This window comes from Salmo salar, chromosome ssa12 (assembly GCF_905237065.1).
Source record: "Salmo salar chromosome ssa12, Ssal_v3.1, whole genome shotgun sequence".
Lineage (NCBI taxonomy): Eukaryota > Metazoa > Chordata > Actinopteri > Salmoniformes > Salmonidae > Salmo > Salmo salar.
Window position 1 is genome coordinate 38,981,637 of NC_059453.1, and position 16,668 is coordinate 38,998,304.

General features: G+C 42.8%; 1 protein-coding gene across 3 annotated transcripts in view; it reads right to left on the minus strand.

The window, feature by feature from the left end:
* The window catches only part of sult6b1 (sulfotransferase family, cytosolic, 6b, member 1), a 50,934-nt gene extending 34,980 nt beyond the window's left edge, over window positions 1-15,954 (minus strand). Inside the window, exons 1-2 of one of the 3 annotated variants that reach the window (XM_014131573.2) lie at window positions 15,838-15,927; window positions 7,292-7,427 (exon numbers count right to left, since the gene is read on the minus strand). In XM_014131573.2, coding sequence (XP_013987048.1) covers window positions 7,292-7,348 — 57 coding nt within the window. In that variant the 5' untranslated portion in view covers window positions 7,349-7,427; window positions 15,838-15,927. Of the gene's footprint in view, window positions 1-7,157; window positions 7,428-15,837 lie in introns of all 3 variants that reach the window. The other 2 variants (XM_014131577.2, XM_014131575.2) reach the window with 2 other exon arrangements.
* Between the last annotated feature and the right edge of the window lie 714 nt (window positions 15,955-16,668).

Sequence of the window (16,668 nt, forward strand, 5' to 3'; positions counted from 1 at the left end):
TCAACACATGAAAATAGCTTTGTCACTGTGACTACTCTCTCTTGTTGAGGGTTATCTAAGTTAAACATATGGGGGTGTGCCTGTTGAAAGAGATTTTCAAAGATTACATTCCATTTTCCAGTCACAAATGTATGAAGCTTGTATCCTTCACATGACTACATCAGCTTGACAAAGCTTGTTCAATGCCAGATTCAAAAGATACTTAAAACTTAAGAGTTTTCCATTAAAAATGTCTTCCTATTAAAAGGTTCTATGCCTAACTTTGCTTTCCTCTTGAGAAAGCTAGGCGAATTGCAGCAACATAAACAACTCTACCCCCTCCCCCTCATCCCATTTGACTTAATGGCTATGGGATCTTGTGGAAGCCAGCGGAGAGCTCGCACCTAGAATATTTTACTTTCCGTTTGGTCCACCAGCTTCAAACAGCTGAAAATGTGATGTTTGAGATGCACAATTTAGATGATTCTCTACACTCTCAACTGCTTGTTTTCTTACATAAACTGAAATTGAGCGACTTCTGCATGTTGGGCGCATTGGGTTGGGCACTTGCCCAAGTCTGCCATTGCTACTTTTTGTATTTATTATGGATCCCCATTAGCTGCTCCCAAAGCAGCAGCTACTCTTCCTGGGGTCCAGCAAAATTAAGGCAGTTATACAATTTTAAAAACCTTGCAAAACATTCACAACAGATTTCATAGCACATTAAGTGTGTGCCCTCAGACCACTACTCTACTACCACATACAGTGAGGGAAAAAAGTATTTGATCCCCTGCTGATTTTGTACGTTTTCCCACTGACAAATAAATGATCAGTCTATAATTTTAATGGTAGGTTTATTTGAACAGTGAGAGACAGAATAAAATCTGTTGTTCTGCCCCATGAACAAGGCAGTTAACCCACTGTTCCTAGGCCGTCATTATAAATAAGAATTTGTTCTTAACTGACTTTCCTAGTTAAATAAAGGTTCAAAAAGGAAAAACTATTTACCTATTTAATAACCAGACCTTCATACAAACTTGCTATGCTGAATTCTTGATGCACAATCAAATGTGCTGCTATATGCTGGCAACACGCCCACAAGTGTGGACAAATACAAATACACCAAGATGGCGTAGCAGTAAGACGTGTTTGTTTTTGTCCCATGTAAATATTCAGTCTATCATTTTTTTGTATACATTTCATTATATTTCAATTTCTTTTTTCCATGTTCGAATTAAATATACCTTCCTGCAACCTGCCTCACCCAATGTGGTACGGATCTGCTATTTTTTAGACCTTATAACTGGAACCTCCATCAACAGCTAGCCAGCTAATTAGCTACTAGCTATTTAGTCATTGTTAGCCACTGCTAGCGGCCTTTACCTTTTAGCTCAGACACCAGGCATTTTAGGCCGGATAGCCTGGATAATACCTGCCAGTCTGCACAGCACGATATCAGCCCTGAGCATATCGGACTGCTTTTTTCCCCCCACTACATCACCGGATTCCTGCCGCAAGCTCTGGACCATTACACCGGATCTTTGCAGCTAGCTAGCGACTACCAAGTGGCAATTGTGGCTAACGCCCTTGCCCAGAAGCATGCACCAGCTAGCCTCGAGCTAGGCCCATCTCCTGGCTAGCACACAAAGTACACAAACTACAATACCTCTCTTGCCAATTTGCCTGGACCCTTTGTCGACACGGAGCCATGGCTGATCCATCACGACTGGTCTGCTGACGTAATTCGTCCAATCTGCTCTCAACCGGCCTCTGCATCGTGGATGTTGGTCTAGATCTATCTGCTATCCCCGGCCCACTAGTATCCTGAACGCCGTGTCTCCTGCTCGCCTAGCATAGCAATCGACTCCCGATTGGCTCCCTGTTTCATCTATTGCTGCTCATTGGACCCTATGATCACTCGGCTACACAGCTGATGGCTGCTGGACTGTTCATTAACACGGTACTTCATTTAGTTTATCTGTCGGCCTCAGCCTCGAACTCAGGCCCTGTGTGTAGCTAACTGACCCTCTCTGCCCATTCATCGCCATTTACCCATTGTTGTTGTCTTAGCTGTTTACCCGTTGTTGTCTCACCTGTTGTTGTCTTAGCTCTCCTAATCAACACTTGTGATTGCTTTATACCTCTCTCTAATGTCAACATTATTTTACTGCGGAGCCACTAGTCCTGTTCAACATGTCTCGGATAGCCCCCTTGTCCCACCCTGCAGAGTTCTGTCATACTATCCAGGTCTATGGCCAAATAGTTCGAGCTTCTACTTTTAAAGATCCATCTCTCCAGAAATAAGTCCCTCACTGTTGCCGCTTGTTATAGACCCCCCTCAGCTCCCAGCTGTGCCCTGGACACAATATGTGAATTGATTGCCCCCATCTATTGTCAGAGTTTGTACTGCTGATCTAAATTGGGATATGCTTAACACCCCGGCCATCCTACAATCTAAGCTAGATGCCCTCAATCTCACACAAATGATCAAGGGTCCAACCAGGTACAACCCCAAATCTGTAAACATGGGCACCCTCAGATATCATCCTGACCAACTTGCCCTCTAAATACACCTCTGCTGTTTTCAACCAGGATCTCAGCGATCACTGCCTCATTGCCTGCGTCCGTTATGGGTCCGCGGTTAAACAACCACCCCTCATCACTGTCAAACGCTCCCTAAAACACTTCTGCGAGCAAGGCTTTCTAACCGACCTGGCCTGGGTATCCCGGAAGGATTTTGACCTCATCCAGTCAGTAGAGGATGCCTGTTTGTTCTTTAAAAGTGCTTTCCTAATCTTAAATAAGCATGCCCGTTTCAAAAAATGTAGAACTAAGAACAGATATAGCCCTTGGTTGATTCCAGACTTGAGTGCCCTTGAACAGCACAAAACCACACTGTGGCGTACAGCACTAGCATTGAATAGTCCCTGCGATATGCAACTTTTCTGGGAAGTCAGGAACCAATGCAAACAGTCAGTTAGGAAAGCAAAGGCTAGCTTTTTCAAACAGAAAATTGCATCCTGCAGCACTAATTCCCAAAAGTTTTGGGACACTGTAAAGTCCATGGAGATTAAGAGTACCTCTTCCCAGCTGCCCACTGCACTGAGACTAGGAAACACTGTCACCACAGACAAATCCACGATAATCGATCATTTCAATAAGCATCCCTCTACGGCTGGCCATGCTTTCCACCTGGCTTCCCCAACCCCAGCCAACAGCTCTGCACCCCCCCCCGCAGCAACTAGCCCAAGCCCCCCCGCTTCTCCTTCACCCAAATCCAGACAGCTGATGTTCTGAAAGAGCTTCAAAATCTGGATCCCTACAAATCAGCTGGGCTAGACAATCTTGACCCTCTCTTCCTAAAATTATCCGCCACCATTGTTGCAACCCATATTACTAGTCTGTTCAACCTCTCTTTCGTATCTTTTGGGATTCATAAAGATTGGAAAGCGGCCGCGGTCATCCCCCTCTTCAAAGGGGGAGACACTCTAGACTCAATCAGTTACAGACCTATATCCATCCTGCCGTGCCTTTCAAAAATCTTCGAAAGCCAAGTGAAGAAACAGATCACCGACCATTTCGAATCTCACCGTACCTTCTCCGCTATGCAATCTGGTTTCCGAGCTGGTCACAGGTGCACCTCAGCCACGCTCAAGGTCCTAAACGATATTATAACCGCCATCGATAAAAGAAAGTACTGTGCAGCTGTCTTCATTGACCTGGCCAAGGCTTTCGACTCTGTCAATCACTGTATTCGTATCTGCAGACTCAACAGCCTTGGTTTCTCTAATGACTGCCTCGCCTGGTTCACTAACTACTTTTCAGATAGAGTTCAGTGTGTCAAATTGGAGGGCCTGTTGTCCAGACCTCTGGCAGTCTCTATGCCACTGGGTTCAATTCACGGGCCGACTCTTTTCTCTGTATATATCAATGATGTCACTCTTGCTATGGGTGATTCTTTGATCCACCTCTACGCAGACGACACAATTCTTGTATACATCTGGCCCTTCTTTAGACACTGTGTTAACAAACCTCCAAACGAGCTTTAACACCATACAACACTCCTTTTGTGGCCTCCAACTGCTCTTAAATGCTAGTAAAACTAAATGCATGCTCTTCAACCGATCGCTGCTCGCTCCCGCCCGACTAGCATCACTACTCTCGACGGTTCTGAATTACAATATGTGGACAACTATAAATACCTAGGTGTCTGGCTAGACTGTAATCTCTCCTTCCCGACTCACATTAAGCATCTCCAATCCAAAAATAAATCTAGAATCAGCTTCCTATTTCGCAACAAAGCCTTCTTCACTCATGCTGCCAAACATACCCTCGTAAAACTGACTATCCTACCGATCCTTGACTTTGGCTATGTCATTTACAAATAGCCTCCAACACTCTACTCAGCAAATTGGATGCAGTCTATCACAGTGCCATCCATTTTGCCACCTAAGTCCCATATACTACCCACCACTGCGACCTGTATGCTCTCGTTGGCTGGTCTTTGCTACATATTCGTCGCCAGACCCACTGGCTCCACGTCATCTATAAGTCTTTGCTAGGTAAAGCTCCGCCTTACCTCAGCTCACTGGTCACCATAGCAACATCAACCCGTAGCACGTGCTCCAGCAGGTATATTCCACTGGTCATCCCCAAAGCCAACACCCCCTTTGGCCGCCTTTCCTTCCAGTTCTCTGCTGCCAATGACTGGAACAAAGGGCAAAAATCACTGAAGTTGGAGACTTATATCTCCCTCAATAACTTGAAGCGTAAGCTGTCAGAGCAGCTTACCGGTCGCTGCAGCTGTACACAGCCCATCTGTAAATAGGCCATCCAACCTACTACCTACCTCATCCCCATATTTGTTTTTGTTTTTCTGCTCTTTTGCACACCAGTACTTCTACTTGCACATCCTCATCTGCACATATATCACTCCAGTGTAAATTGCTAAAATATAATTACATCGCCACTATTGGCCTATTTATTGCCTTACCTCCTTACTTCATTTGCACACACTGTATACATATTTTTCTATTGTGTTATTGACTGTACGTTTGTTTATCCCATGTGTAACTCTGTTGTTTTTGGCGCACTGCCTTGCTTTTTCTTAGCCAGGTCGCAGTTGTAAATGAGAACTTGTTCTCAACTGGCCTACCTGGTTAAGTAAAGGTGAAATAAGAAAAATATAAAATGTTTTAAAAAGCGAGCCACCGTGGGCGGCCTAAACGGCACTCAGCAATTTACCGCATGCTAGTGAATACGAGCTGTAATCTTACATCTGATATCTAATCTTAAACATAAACATTAGCGACTAGTTAGGGCTTTTCTTGGACAAGTGACCACGAAAAATCTGTCTAGTATGTTGTATGTCTGAAAATCTGCCTAGTATGTTGTATGGCTACTTTTATGATACGATCTGTAAAACATTTGAGCAATAATAGAAATTTTGTCCAGACATTCAGTCAGTCACAATTTACGACTTTGAGGAGGAAATGGCAACGGTGCTTGAATCAGAAAGTGCGGCAAGTGAAGTGTGTGATAATGAATGGACAATAGTGAAATCAAAGAACGGAACAAAACAAGCGAAAGTTGTAGTAGAAGACACGGACCAGTCCAATAATGCATTTCTTCTTGGGCTGCGTTTTTTGGCAAGGAGAATCATTTGGGAAATCCATTTGTAATATCGAGGACTGTGAAGAAAGTAGAAGAGGCATTGTTTTGGTTAATTATGTTGATGAAGAACAGAAGAAGCGTGCACTGGATCTGGCAAAATTGTCCACGTCACAAGTAACATTTATTGATCTTTGGAACAGGCCGCCTGCCAAAGGAGTTATAGCTCGAGTTTTGTTGGATATAGATGATGAGTACCTTAGTCAGAAAATCTCAGGAGTGGTCAGTGCACGTCGCCTGACCTGTATGGTAAATGGAAGAAAGGTATTATATTACTGTTGAGGAGACTCTACCTGAATATGTGAAGCTTGGATATGTGAGGTATGCGGTGAGAGCATTTGTGTCCAAAACATTACAGTATTGAAATTGTAAATTATATGGTCACGTGTCAAATGTTTGCAGATGGGAGAAGTATGATATAGAAGTATGTGTGAATGGAAAATGTTGCAACTATGGTGGGTATCATACTCTGGACTTCCTTGAGTGCCCTCTTAGGGTAAAGGAGGTTGAGATGTCAAGGATCAGGGTTGCGCAGCGGATCTCCTATGTTGAGGCGGTGAAGAGAGTCGAAGGGGCAAGAGGCAACAATCTTGAAGATATGGAAGTGGATGCGTTGCAACCAGTTGCTAGTGTTTTAAGTCAATCGGGTGATCTGGATACACTCGTGATGGATTTTGTGGCATTTATAGCCACATAGATTAATTTTACAGCACAAGTGTCTAAGAAGTCCAATAAGCTGGATGTCATTATATCTGCAGCTGAGAAGTTTTTGGGGCACCCAAAGATTTCTTAGCAAAAGCACTACAAGGACTTTTGTTGCTAGGAAATGTCCCACCCTTACAGGAAACTTCTGAGCTTGTTTAGGGACCTGATTAGAATCTTTTTTTTACAGAAAAGCAGATTGATTTTGTTTAGTTAATTTATTTTTTGGTAGTTTGTATGATCTTTTATTTATTTTAGCCAAACGTTTTCCTTTTTTGGGATCCTTATATCCACCCGCACAGTTGGTGGTGGAATGTACATTTAATATTGAGAACGGCATTATACCATAGAAGAAGAAGATTAGCGACTCTCAGAATTCATGCACTTTCCACCACATGCAGGTAGACTAGAGCAGAGCAGCGCCGTCATGGCAGAGGTGCAATCAGCCAACCAACCACCTTAGCAACAGCAAAAATGCAATTAACCTGTTACAGCCGTGTTCGACAAGAGTATTTAGTGCACTGCAACGTTCCAGGCACAAATTGACGACCACTTCATCTACTACTAGTACTGGTAGCCACATTTTGACAGTGAACAGAAAGTTATTTAGATGGTATGGAAATCAATGTAAGTTGCCATCTAGCTAGCTTGTCACGCCTGCTCCAGCTCTCCCCCCAGGTGCTCGAGGGCGCCAGGCTGTCCAGCATTACACACTCCTGCCACCATCATTACGAACACCTGCCTTCCCCCGTCATGCGCATCAACAATTATAGGACTCACCTGGACTAAATCACTTCTGTCATTACCTCTCATATCTGTCAGTTCCCCAGCTCTGTTCCCCGCTGCTGCATTGTTTGTCATCTGTCCTTATGTTACCCGATGCTGACGCTGTTGATTGTTTGTTCCATGTCTGTTCCAATTAAATGTTGACTCCCCGTACCTGCTTCTCATCTCCAGCGTCGGTTCTTACAGAATGCGGCAGCATCAAATGAAACATCGGGGAGTGCTGGCATTTCTGTTGGTGGTGGTGACGTCGGATCCGGGGGCTGCCACCGATGGAACCGGGGGTGCCTTAGCTGGATCAAATCAAATGTTATTAGTCACATGCACCAAATACAAACAGGTGTGGACCTTACAGTGAAATGCTTACTTAAGAGCCACTAACCAACAGTGCAGTTTCAAAAAATACGGATAAGAATAAGAGATAAAGTAACAAGTAATTAAAGAGCAGCCGTAAAAAAAATAGCAATATATACAGGGGGGGTGCCGGTACAGTGTCAATGTGCGGGGGCACCGGTTAGTGAGGTAGTATGTACATGTAGGCAGAGTTAAAGTGACTATGCATAGATGACAACAGAGAGTGGCAGTGATGTGGAAAAGGGGGGGTGAGGGGGGGGAATGCGAATAGTCTGGGTAGCCATTTGACTAGATGTTCAGGAGTCTTATGGCTTGGGGTTACAAGCTGTTTAGATGCCTCTTTGTCCTAGATTTGGCGCTCCGGTACTGCTTGCCGTGTGGTAGCAGAGAGAACAGTCTATGACTAGGGTGGCTGGAGTCTCTGACAATTTGTAGGGCCTTCCTCTGACACTGCCTGGTATACAGGTCCTGGATGGCAGGAAGCTTAGCCCCAGTGATGTACTGGGCCATTCGCACTACCCTCTGTAGTGCCTTGCGGTCGGAGGCCGAGCAGTTGCCATACCAGGCAGTGATGCAACCAGTCAGGATGCTCTCGATGGTGCAGCTGTATAACCTTTTGAGGATCTGAGGACCCATGACAAACCTTTTCAGTCTCCTGAGGGGGAATAGGTTTTGTCATGCCCGCTTCATGACTGTCATGGTGTGCTTGGACCATGTTAGTTTGTTGGTGATGTGGACACTAAGGAACTTGAAGCTCTCAACCTGCTCCACTGCAGCCCCGTCGATGAGAATGGTGGTGTGCTCGGTCCTCTTTTTCCTGTAGTCCACGATCATCTCCTTTGTCTTGATCACGTTGATGGAGAGGTTGTTGTCCTGGCACCACATGGCCATGTCTCTGACCTCCTCAATATAGGCTATCTCGTTGTTGTCGGTGATCAGGCCTACCACTGTTGTGTCATTGGCAAATTGAATGATGGTGTTGGAATCGTGCCTGGCAGTGCAGTCATGAGTTAACAGGGAGTACAGGAGGGGGCTGAGCATGCACCTGAGGGGCCCATGTAGAGGATCAGTGTAGCGGGTGTGTTGTTACCTAACCTTACCACCTGGGGGTGGCCTGTCAGGAGGTCCAGGATCCAGTTGCAGAGTGAGGTGTTTAGTCCCAGGGTCCTTAGCTTATTGATGAGCTTTGAGGGCACTATAGTGTTGAACGCTGAGCTGTAGTCAATGAACAGCATTCTCACATAGGTGTTCCTTTTGTCCATGTGGGAAAGGGCAGTGTGGAGTGTAATAGAGACTGCATCATCTGTGGATCTGTTGTGGCGGTATGCAAATTGGAGTGGGTCTAGGGTTTCTGGGATGATGGTGTTAATGTGAGCCATGACCAGCCTTTCAAAGCACTTCATGGCTACAGACGTGAGTGCTACGAGTTGTTAGTCATTTAGGCAGGTTACCTTAGTGTTCTTGGGCACAGGCACTATGGTGGTCTGCTTAAAACATGTTGGTATTACAGACTTGGACAGGGAGAGGTTGAAAATGTCAGTGAAGACACTTGCCAGTTGGTCAGCGCATGCTCGTAGTACACATCCTGGTAATCCGTCTGGCCCTGCGGTCTTGTGAATGTTGACATGTCTTACATCAACTGCGGAGAGCGTCATCACACAGTCTTCCGGTACAGCTGGTGGGCTCATGTATGTTTCGGTGTTATTTGTCTCGAAGCGAGCATAGAAGTAGTTTAGCTCGTCCGGAAGGCTTGTGTCACTTGGCAGCTCTCGGGTATGCTTCCCTTTGTAGTCTGTAATGGTTTGCATGCCCTGCCACATCCAACGAGTGTCAGAACAGGTGTAGTACAATTCGATCTTAGTCCTGTATTGAAGCTTTGCATGTTTGATGGTTTGTCTGAGGGCATAGCGGGATTTCTTATAAGCTTCCGGGTTAGAGTCCCGCTCCTTGAAAGCGGCAGCTCTAGCCTTTAGCTCAGTGCGGATGCTGCCTGTAATCCACGGCTTCTGGTTGGGGTATGTACGTACGGTCACTGTGGGGACGACGTCGTCGATGCACTTATTGATGAAGCCAATGACCGTACTCCTCAATGCCATTTGAGGAATCCCGGAACACATTCCAGTCTGTGCTAGCAAAACAGTCCTGTAGCTTAGCATCTGCTTCATCTGACCACTTTTTTATTGATCTAGTCATTGGTGCGTCCTGCTTTAATTTTTGCTTGTAAACAGGAATCAGGAGAATGGAATTATGGTCAGATTTGCCAAATGGAGTGCGAGGGAGAGCTATGTATGCATCTCTGTGTGTGGCGTATAGGTGGTCCAGAGTTCTTTTCCCTCTGGTTTCACATTTAACATGCTGATAGAAATTTGGTAAAACTGATTTAAGTTTCCCTGCATTAAAGTCCCCGGCCACTATGAGCGCTGCCCCTGGGTGAGAGTTTTCTTGTTTGCTTATGGCGGAATACAGCTCATTCAATGCTATCTTTGTGCCAGCCTCTGACTGTGGTGGTATGTAAACAGCTACATAGAATATAGATGAAAACTGTCTTGGTAGGTAATGTGGTCTGCAGCTTATCATGAGAAACTCTACCTCAGGCGAGCAATAGCTCGAGATTTCCTTAGATATCGTGCACCAGCTGTTGTTTACAAAAATACATAGACCGCTGCCCCTTGTCTTACCAGACGCCGCTGTTCTATCCTGCCGGTACATCGTATAACCATCCAGTTGTTTGTTATTCATGTTGTCGTTCAGCCACGACTCAGTGAAACATAAGATATTCCAGTTTTTAATGTCCCATTGGTAGGATATACATGCTTTTAATTTGTCAAAATTTTTTATCCAGCGATTGTACGTTGGCCAATAGTACCGATGGCAAAGGCAGATTAGCCACTCGTTGCTGGATCCTAACAAGGCACCCCGATCTACCGCGAAACCTCCTTTTTCTCCTGCGAATGACGGGGATGAGGCCCTGTTCGGGTGTCTGGAGTAAATCCCTCTCGTCTGACTCATTAAAGAATGTATTTTTGTCTAATCGAAGGTGAGTAATCACTGTTCTGATTTCCAGAAGCTCTTTTCGGTCATAAGAGACGGTAGCAGCAACATTATGTACAAAATAAAACACAAACAATGCGACAAAAAACAAACCAAATAGCAGGGTTGGTTAAGAGCACATAAAACTTCAGACATCCCCTCTGGCGCCATTCTTCCTGCAAAATATAGCTCATTCCATTCCGAACTCTTCATATAGTAAAAGGCTAATTTATTAGTTGACTTCATTCAAATGTGTTCAAATGCATAAATATTTCACAACGTCATACTCAAAACACCAGCATTGTTTTCCCCAAACAGCCAAAAAGCATAAACTATGCTAAAATATGAATTGTAACTCCACATTCATTCCGAAATAAATCACCCACTCACCCTCTAATGTGTTAATGCGTTGTGTATTCCAAAACAAATATTCCAACAGAGATGAAGTGATATAAAGTTGATTATAAACTGGGTGGTTCTAGCCCTTAATGCTGATTGGCTGACAGCTGTGGTATATCAGACTGTATACCACAGAACAGTCTGCAGTCTAGGCAAAACATAACGCCCTGGGCCAAAGCTAAGTACAGGTCAATGTTTTCCACTGACCGGGTTTGAACCAATCCTTTGTGTGTGTGTGTGTGTGTGTGTGTGTGTGTGTGTGTGTGTGTGTAGTCAACCTCCACTTCCCCCCAGCATTTCAGAACAATGTCAAAGTCAGCCATGATCTGAGGAAGACAGCGAGGGAGACTGAGGAGTGACATGACATACAGTACAAATCGGGGCTGGGGTCTTAACATGTTATGTATTTGGGGAAAATGTTATTTATCTATTTTCAATTACTTAAATAAATGGAGGAGTAGAAGCTATTTTTTTTCCAAAGGTTTTTAATTTCTTTGAGATTCAAATATGCCTTCAATGTAAATTTACCCCTGTCCTGTTTCAAGTGCATACAGTAGGAAAGCTAGTATTTTCGTTGCCAAGCATTCAGAGTGGGTTAGTAAGACAGACTCAAGCTGAGTAGAGGAACAGATAAATAATATTTTCAAACTGAACAGAACCAATGAAGCAGCCAAAAACACAGGAAATGATATGGTTTTAATTTACATTATAATGTTAATTCAGTAATACATTCATCTTATCTAACATATGACAAGTCTACTCAGCAAAACACTATAGGAACTGTCAGCCATAAAGCTAAGTAGTGAGAGGGTAGTGTAGGGATTGCATGCTATCAGAGGACATAAGTGTTAGGAGTGTATTACGGGGAGAGTTGAACTAACTGACTGAAGACAGTGAGTCAGCAGCACCACGTCAGTGGAGCCAAAGCACTAAAGAAACAAGAGGATACAATACAGTAGCTTGGTTTGTTTACTGGGTTACCTGTTGTTGAGTTGTGCTTGCATAGCCTCTAGACCAGGGGTATTCAAATCTTACCCTATGAGGTTCGGAGCCTGCTGGTTTTCTGTTCTACCGGATAATTAATTCCACCCACCTGGTGTCCCAAGTCTAAATCAGTCCCTGATATGAAGGGAACAATGAACAAATGCAGTTGAACTTGCTTCGAGTTCCAGAGTGTAGTTTGTGAGCTCTGGACTATGGGCCTTCTGTGTACATGTATGTGTTGGTTTCTCTTTAATCATGTCATCTTCATCTTGACTGTCAGTGTGTTTGATACAGGTCAAATAGTTTCTAGAAAATAATTTTGGGTTACAGCATCAGCTCACCCAAACTCTCACTCATGATGAGAATACTCTGCTTTTGCAGCCTTAACACTAATTATGTTGGTAAGCAGGTTATAATAGCAATAAGGCACCTTGGGGATTTGTGGTATGTAGCCAATATACCACGGCTAAGGGTTGTGTCAGGCACTCTGCAAAGCGTCGTGCCTAAGAACAGGCCTTAGCTGTGGTATATTAACTATATCATTTCCTGTGTTTTTGGCAGCTTCATTGGTTCTGTTCAGTTTGAAAATATTATTTATCTGTTCCTCTACTCAGCTTGAGTCTGTCTTACTAACCCACTCTGAATGCTTGGCAAAGAAAATGGGGAATTATTTTAATTGAAATGATCTACCTCCATTTATTTAAGTTATAAGGCATGAGGGAGTCTGGTAACTTAAATAAATGGAGGTAGATCATTTAAATGAAAATAATTATATTCAACATCTGAAACTATAGGACTTACATCTTTGTTATCACTTGTCATTGGCAAGCTGCAGCCATGGCTTATAATAAGCATAACTTTCAATGCAGAGTGGTGTTTTGATATTTTGATCAGAGAAATATTGTATCTAAAAGGGAAAACATACATGACCCAGATCCCATATTGTTTTAGATTATCTGGGCTGTTCATATTTCATAGTTATCATTTGTAATTATCAAAAGGCAAAATAATGTATGTGGCAGTCACAATGTCTCTGGTCATAGATAAGAGTATTAGATTCACAAGAGTATTAGATTGACAATCAAAACATTTATGCTGAGGTCAGGTTGAATTGAGTCCATCAAGAAAAATGTAGACTAAAGGCCTGAAACCTACCAATGGCCAATAAAGCAATACATTCTTACAGGCACCTGTTGGGAGTGCCCTGCAAAGCTATCATAGGCCTATAGAAAAGTTAAGTAGCAAATGGTGAATATTTCAATTAAACTATTACAGTGAATCTTGAGGCACCATCTCTGAAACCATGAACACTGGTAGTCAATGCATTGATCAAGTGTGCCAAACTGAATGCATGTTCTCTGCTTTCCACTCAGGTTGTAATTATATAAGGCACTTTTAGCAAAACTGTAAACATTGGTCTCTACATCGCTACACTATTTCACCAGTTGCCTTTCCACATTGACACGTGTTAAAATACTTTTAGATAATGAGTTGATTTACAAATCAGAGCTTGAGGACTATAAATTGGCTATAAATAGGTAAACATTTGGTTTGGACAACAATGGAGGCTAAAATTGGACAGAGAGTAAGAGGGGTGAGAACTAGAGGAGGAAGAGGAGGATGAGGAGGTGAAGAATTAAGAGGAGGAAGAAGTGAAGTTTGACTGGGAGAAGGAGAGGATGGGGAAGAGGAGTCAGGAACACAATAACTGATGAACTCAGAGCGACTGTGGTTGACCATGTTGTCAACCATGGAATGAGCATGAGAGGGGCTGGGCAATTGGTTAACCAAATCTGAGCTGCTATACTGGTGTAGGTATCATCTGGATATTTGTAAATAAGAACCGGTAAGTAACTGTAAGTGCCCTAGTCTTACTGGTTCAGTAATATGTGCTGTACTTTCACAATGAGAAGGATCTATCATTACAACCTTTCAGTATCTGGTGGAAGAGGTTCACTGTTCACCATGGAGCAGGATACCCACATTGTAAATCTGGTCATTTTAAATAACTGCATCAGACTCAGAACTGCAGGACCACCTAATGGCAGACAACACCATATTGTAAAATGTCAGAGTGAGTCTCTCTGCATTGTCTCGTCTACTGAAACGCTATCGAATTAAGATGAAGCAGCTGTACAGAGTCCCTTTTGAAAGAAACTCAGACAGTGTAAAACAACTGAGATATGAATATGTGCAGGTACGCCATACTATCCTATCATTGGGACTAGATCTGGAAGTGTATGGTGCTACATCATATTGACTGATCCGTGTTTTCGTAACGCGCTACATTGTCGTCTTGTCTCTTTTAGAGAGTCATGGAGCTAGAAGCAGATGCAGTGCATCATGAGCTAATATATGTTTACAAGGCAGGTTTGGACATTTCAAAAACAAGGGGCTGTGGCAGAAACAGAATCTGACCCCATGCCATCATCAACGTCCAGCGAGAACATGGTGGCAACATAACAATGCGTGTGGCTATTAGTGAAAATGGTATCCTTCACCATCATGCAATCCTAAACCCATACAATGGGTAATGAAGAAATCTTCTCTGCATGGTGTTGGAAGGTGTATGATTGCCAGCCCCACCAACGCATACCCCTTCTACAGGCAATAGAGGAGGCTTGCAGAGACATTGATCAGGGGTCATGCCAGGGCTGGATACGGTGCTCCAGGTGATACTTTCCACACTGTCCTCTTGCCAGACTGACAAAGGCGGTGAGATGTATGTTAAAAAAGTTTTTGTTTGTTTGTTTGTAGCTCAAATGTTTTGGTTTTCTCCTATTGCTTTTGTTGTTTTAGGATTGTTAGAACACTGAGGTAATGAATGGTATTGAGTGTGTTATGTTTAGAATACACATGCATACTTGACCCATTTTGATACCTGTGTGTATTTTGGTTTGCTACATGTATTACAAAACTTCCTTTGAAATGGCTATGCCCTGCACACAGAAAAACCTGTGTTTTGAATATATACTATCAGTGTGTAGGTGGTGCTTTGTGTGCTTATTCAAATGATGGTTTGTGTTTACTCTATTGATGCAAAAAGAACATTTTTTTTGTGAAGAGTTTGGCAAGAATTGATTGTTTTAGCAAGAGATGTATAATGTTTTGCTGGTTTGGTGTAAGGTTTTGATGTTAGTGTGTAGAGTTTCTAAAAAATAGCCTATAGTTTCAAAGATTTTGCCAGAGCAATCTGAAAAAAAAACAGTAATATACTGTTTAGCAAGATAGTGATGAGGAAGCTTAATATGCAAGCACTTGTGGTTAAGTTTAAGGTAATATTTCCCTAGTTATTAATGGCCTGTAGTTAACTGCTGTCATAAATGTTGGTGAATCATTCAGGTGTAAGTGCAACTACAAAGTCTATTTATTTGGTGGGAAGAAGTATATTAATTCCAATGTATAGCTCTATTCAAATAGAAACATGGGTAATCAGCTCATAGTGAAGTTGACAGACTGTAAATGTTAACCTAAAAATCAGTGTTGGAATGGCAAGTTATGCTAAAATGTGTATCCATGTCATTGGAAGTATACATTTTTTTTATGATAGGTCATAAAACAGACCATGCCAACAAGGCACTTTAACAGTCTTCAAAAATCCTAACAATTGAGATGTGGGTACAAGAGGTTGACAGTAGGCTTTGGTGTAGCAAGTGGAGTGTTACTCCAAATCAGTCACATGCTAGTGTCAATATACTACATGAAGGATACATGACATGTTAATGCAGTTAATATCAATCATATTTTAGTAGCAAAAGTATATGACATACATTAGTTAGCCAACTGTGTTTAATAGGCCATTATATCCACGAGTTATAGTTCAGGCTACTTGAAGACAAGCCGTGTCACGCTTATATGAAGTAGTGAGTATATAAGATTGATAAACACATGAAAGGTCACAGTGGCCTAATGCTATTTTGAATGTCTATAACTTACCATACTGCGATAAAGCTACCCAGTGAAGTGTGCTGGTTGTTGAGGAGCCATTTTATTAGTAAGTGCACTTGTGAAGTGACGTCCAGGTGTTTCTGGCAAATGACTTGCAGGCGCTCACATCACTGTGTGTAGTTGTGTGAATGGATTAGAAATGGTAATCTGGTTGGTTGAAAAAGGATGCTATCAGTTGTTCCTTGATTGGAGTGTAAAAGTCAAGGCTAAATCTTAACTGCAGCCTTCAACCCTTTGTACTGTAGAGTGGCATTTACACAGGCAGGGTAAATGTTTGTTCTGCCACTATTAGGTATTTTTTTCAATCAGCTCAGGTTAGAAATGGTGTCTTACATCAATGATGGTTTTGTTCCTGAAACTTTATAATGCTCTAAAATGTCACAGATTCATTAGAAGAAATTATGTAACTAATGTGCAGCTCCAAAATACTACTCTCACGAAGAGTCATTAAGAAATAGACTTGCAAACAAAACAGGCAACTGTTGCAGGCAAGTTACTGGCAGGTGTTGACCATGTGGAGGTAATGACTGTGAAATGGTAGGTTAATCCTGTTTAGAAAAGGTGTTTATGGGATGGTGTGTAAATTGAAAAAGGAGTTCCTCCAAAGTGATAGGAAAGTCCATGTTTGTTAGCCTACTATTACCTAAGCATTTGTTATGTTCCCCAGGTAGGATAGATTGGGGAATGTTGTATTTGGGTTTTATGGTCATGGTGAGAACACATTTTAGGTGATAGATGGTTGTTTTTACTCATTGGGAAATATCTCAAGTGATTGAAGGCAGATTAGGCAAAGGTTAGTAAAGTCTTCCATCCCTGGGA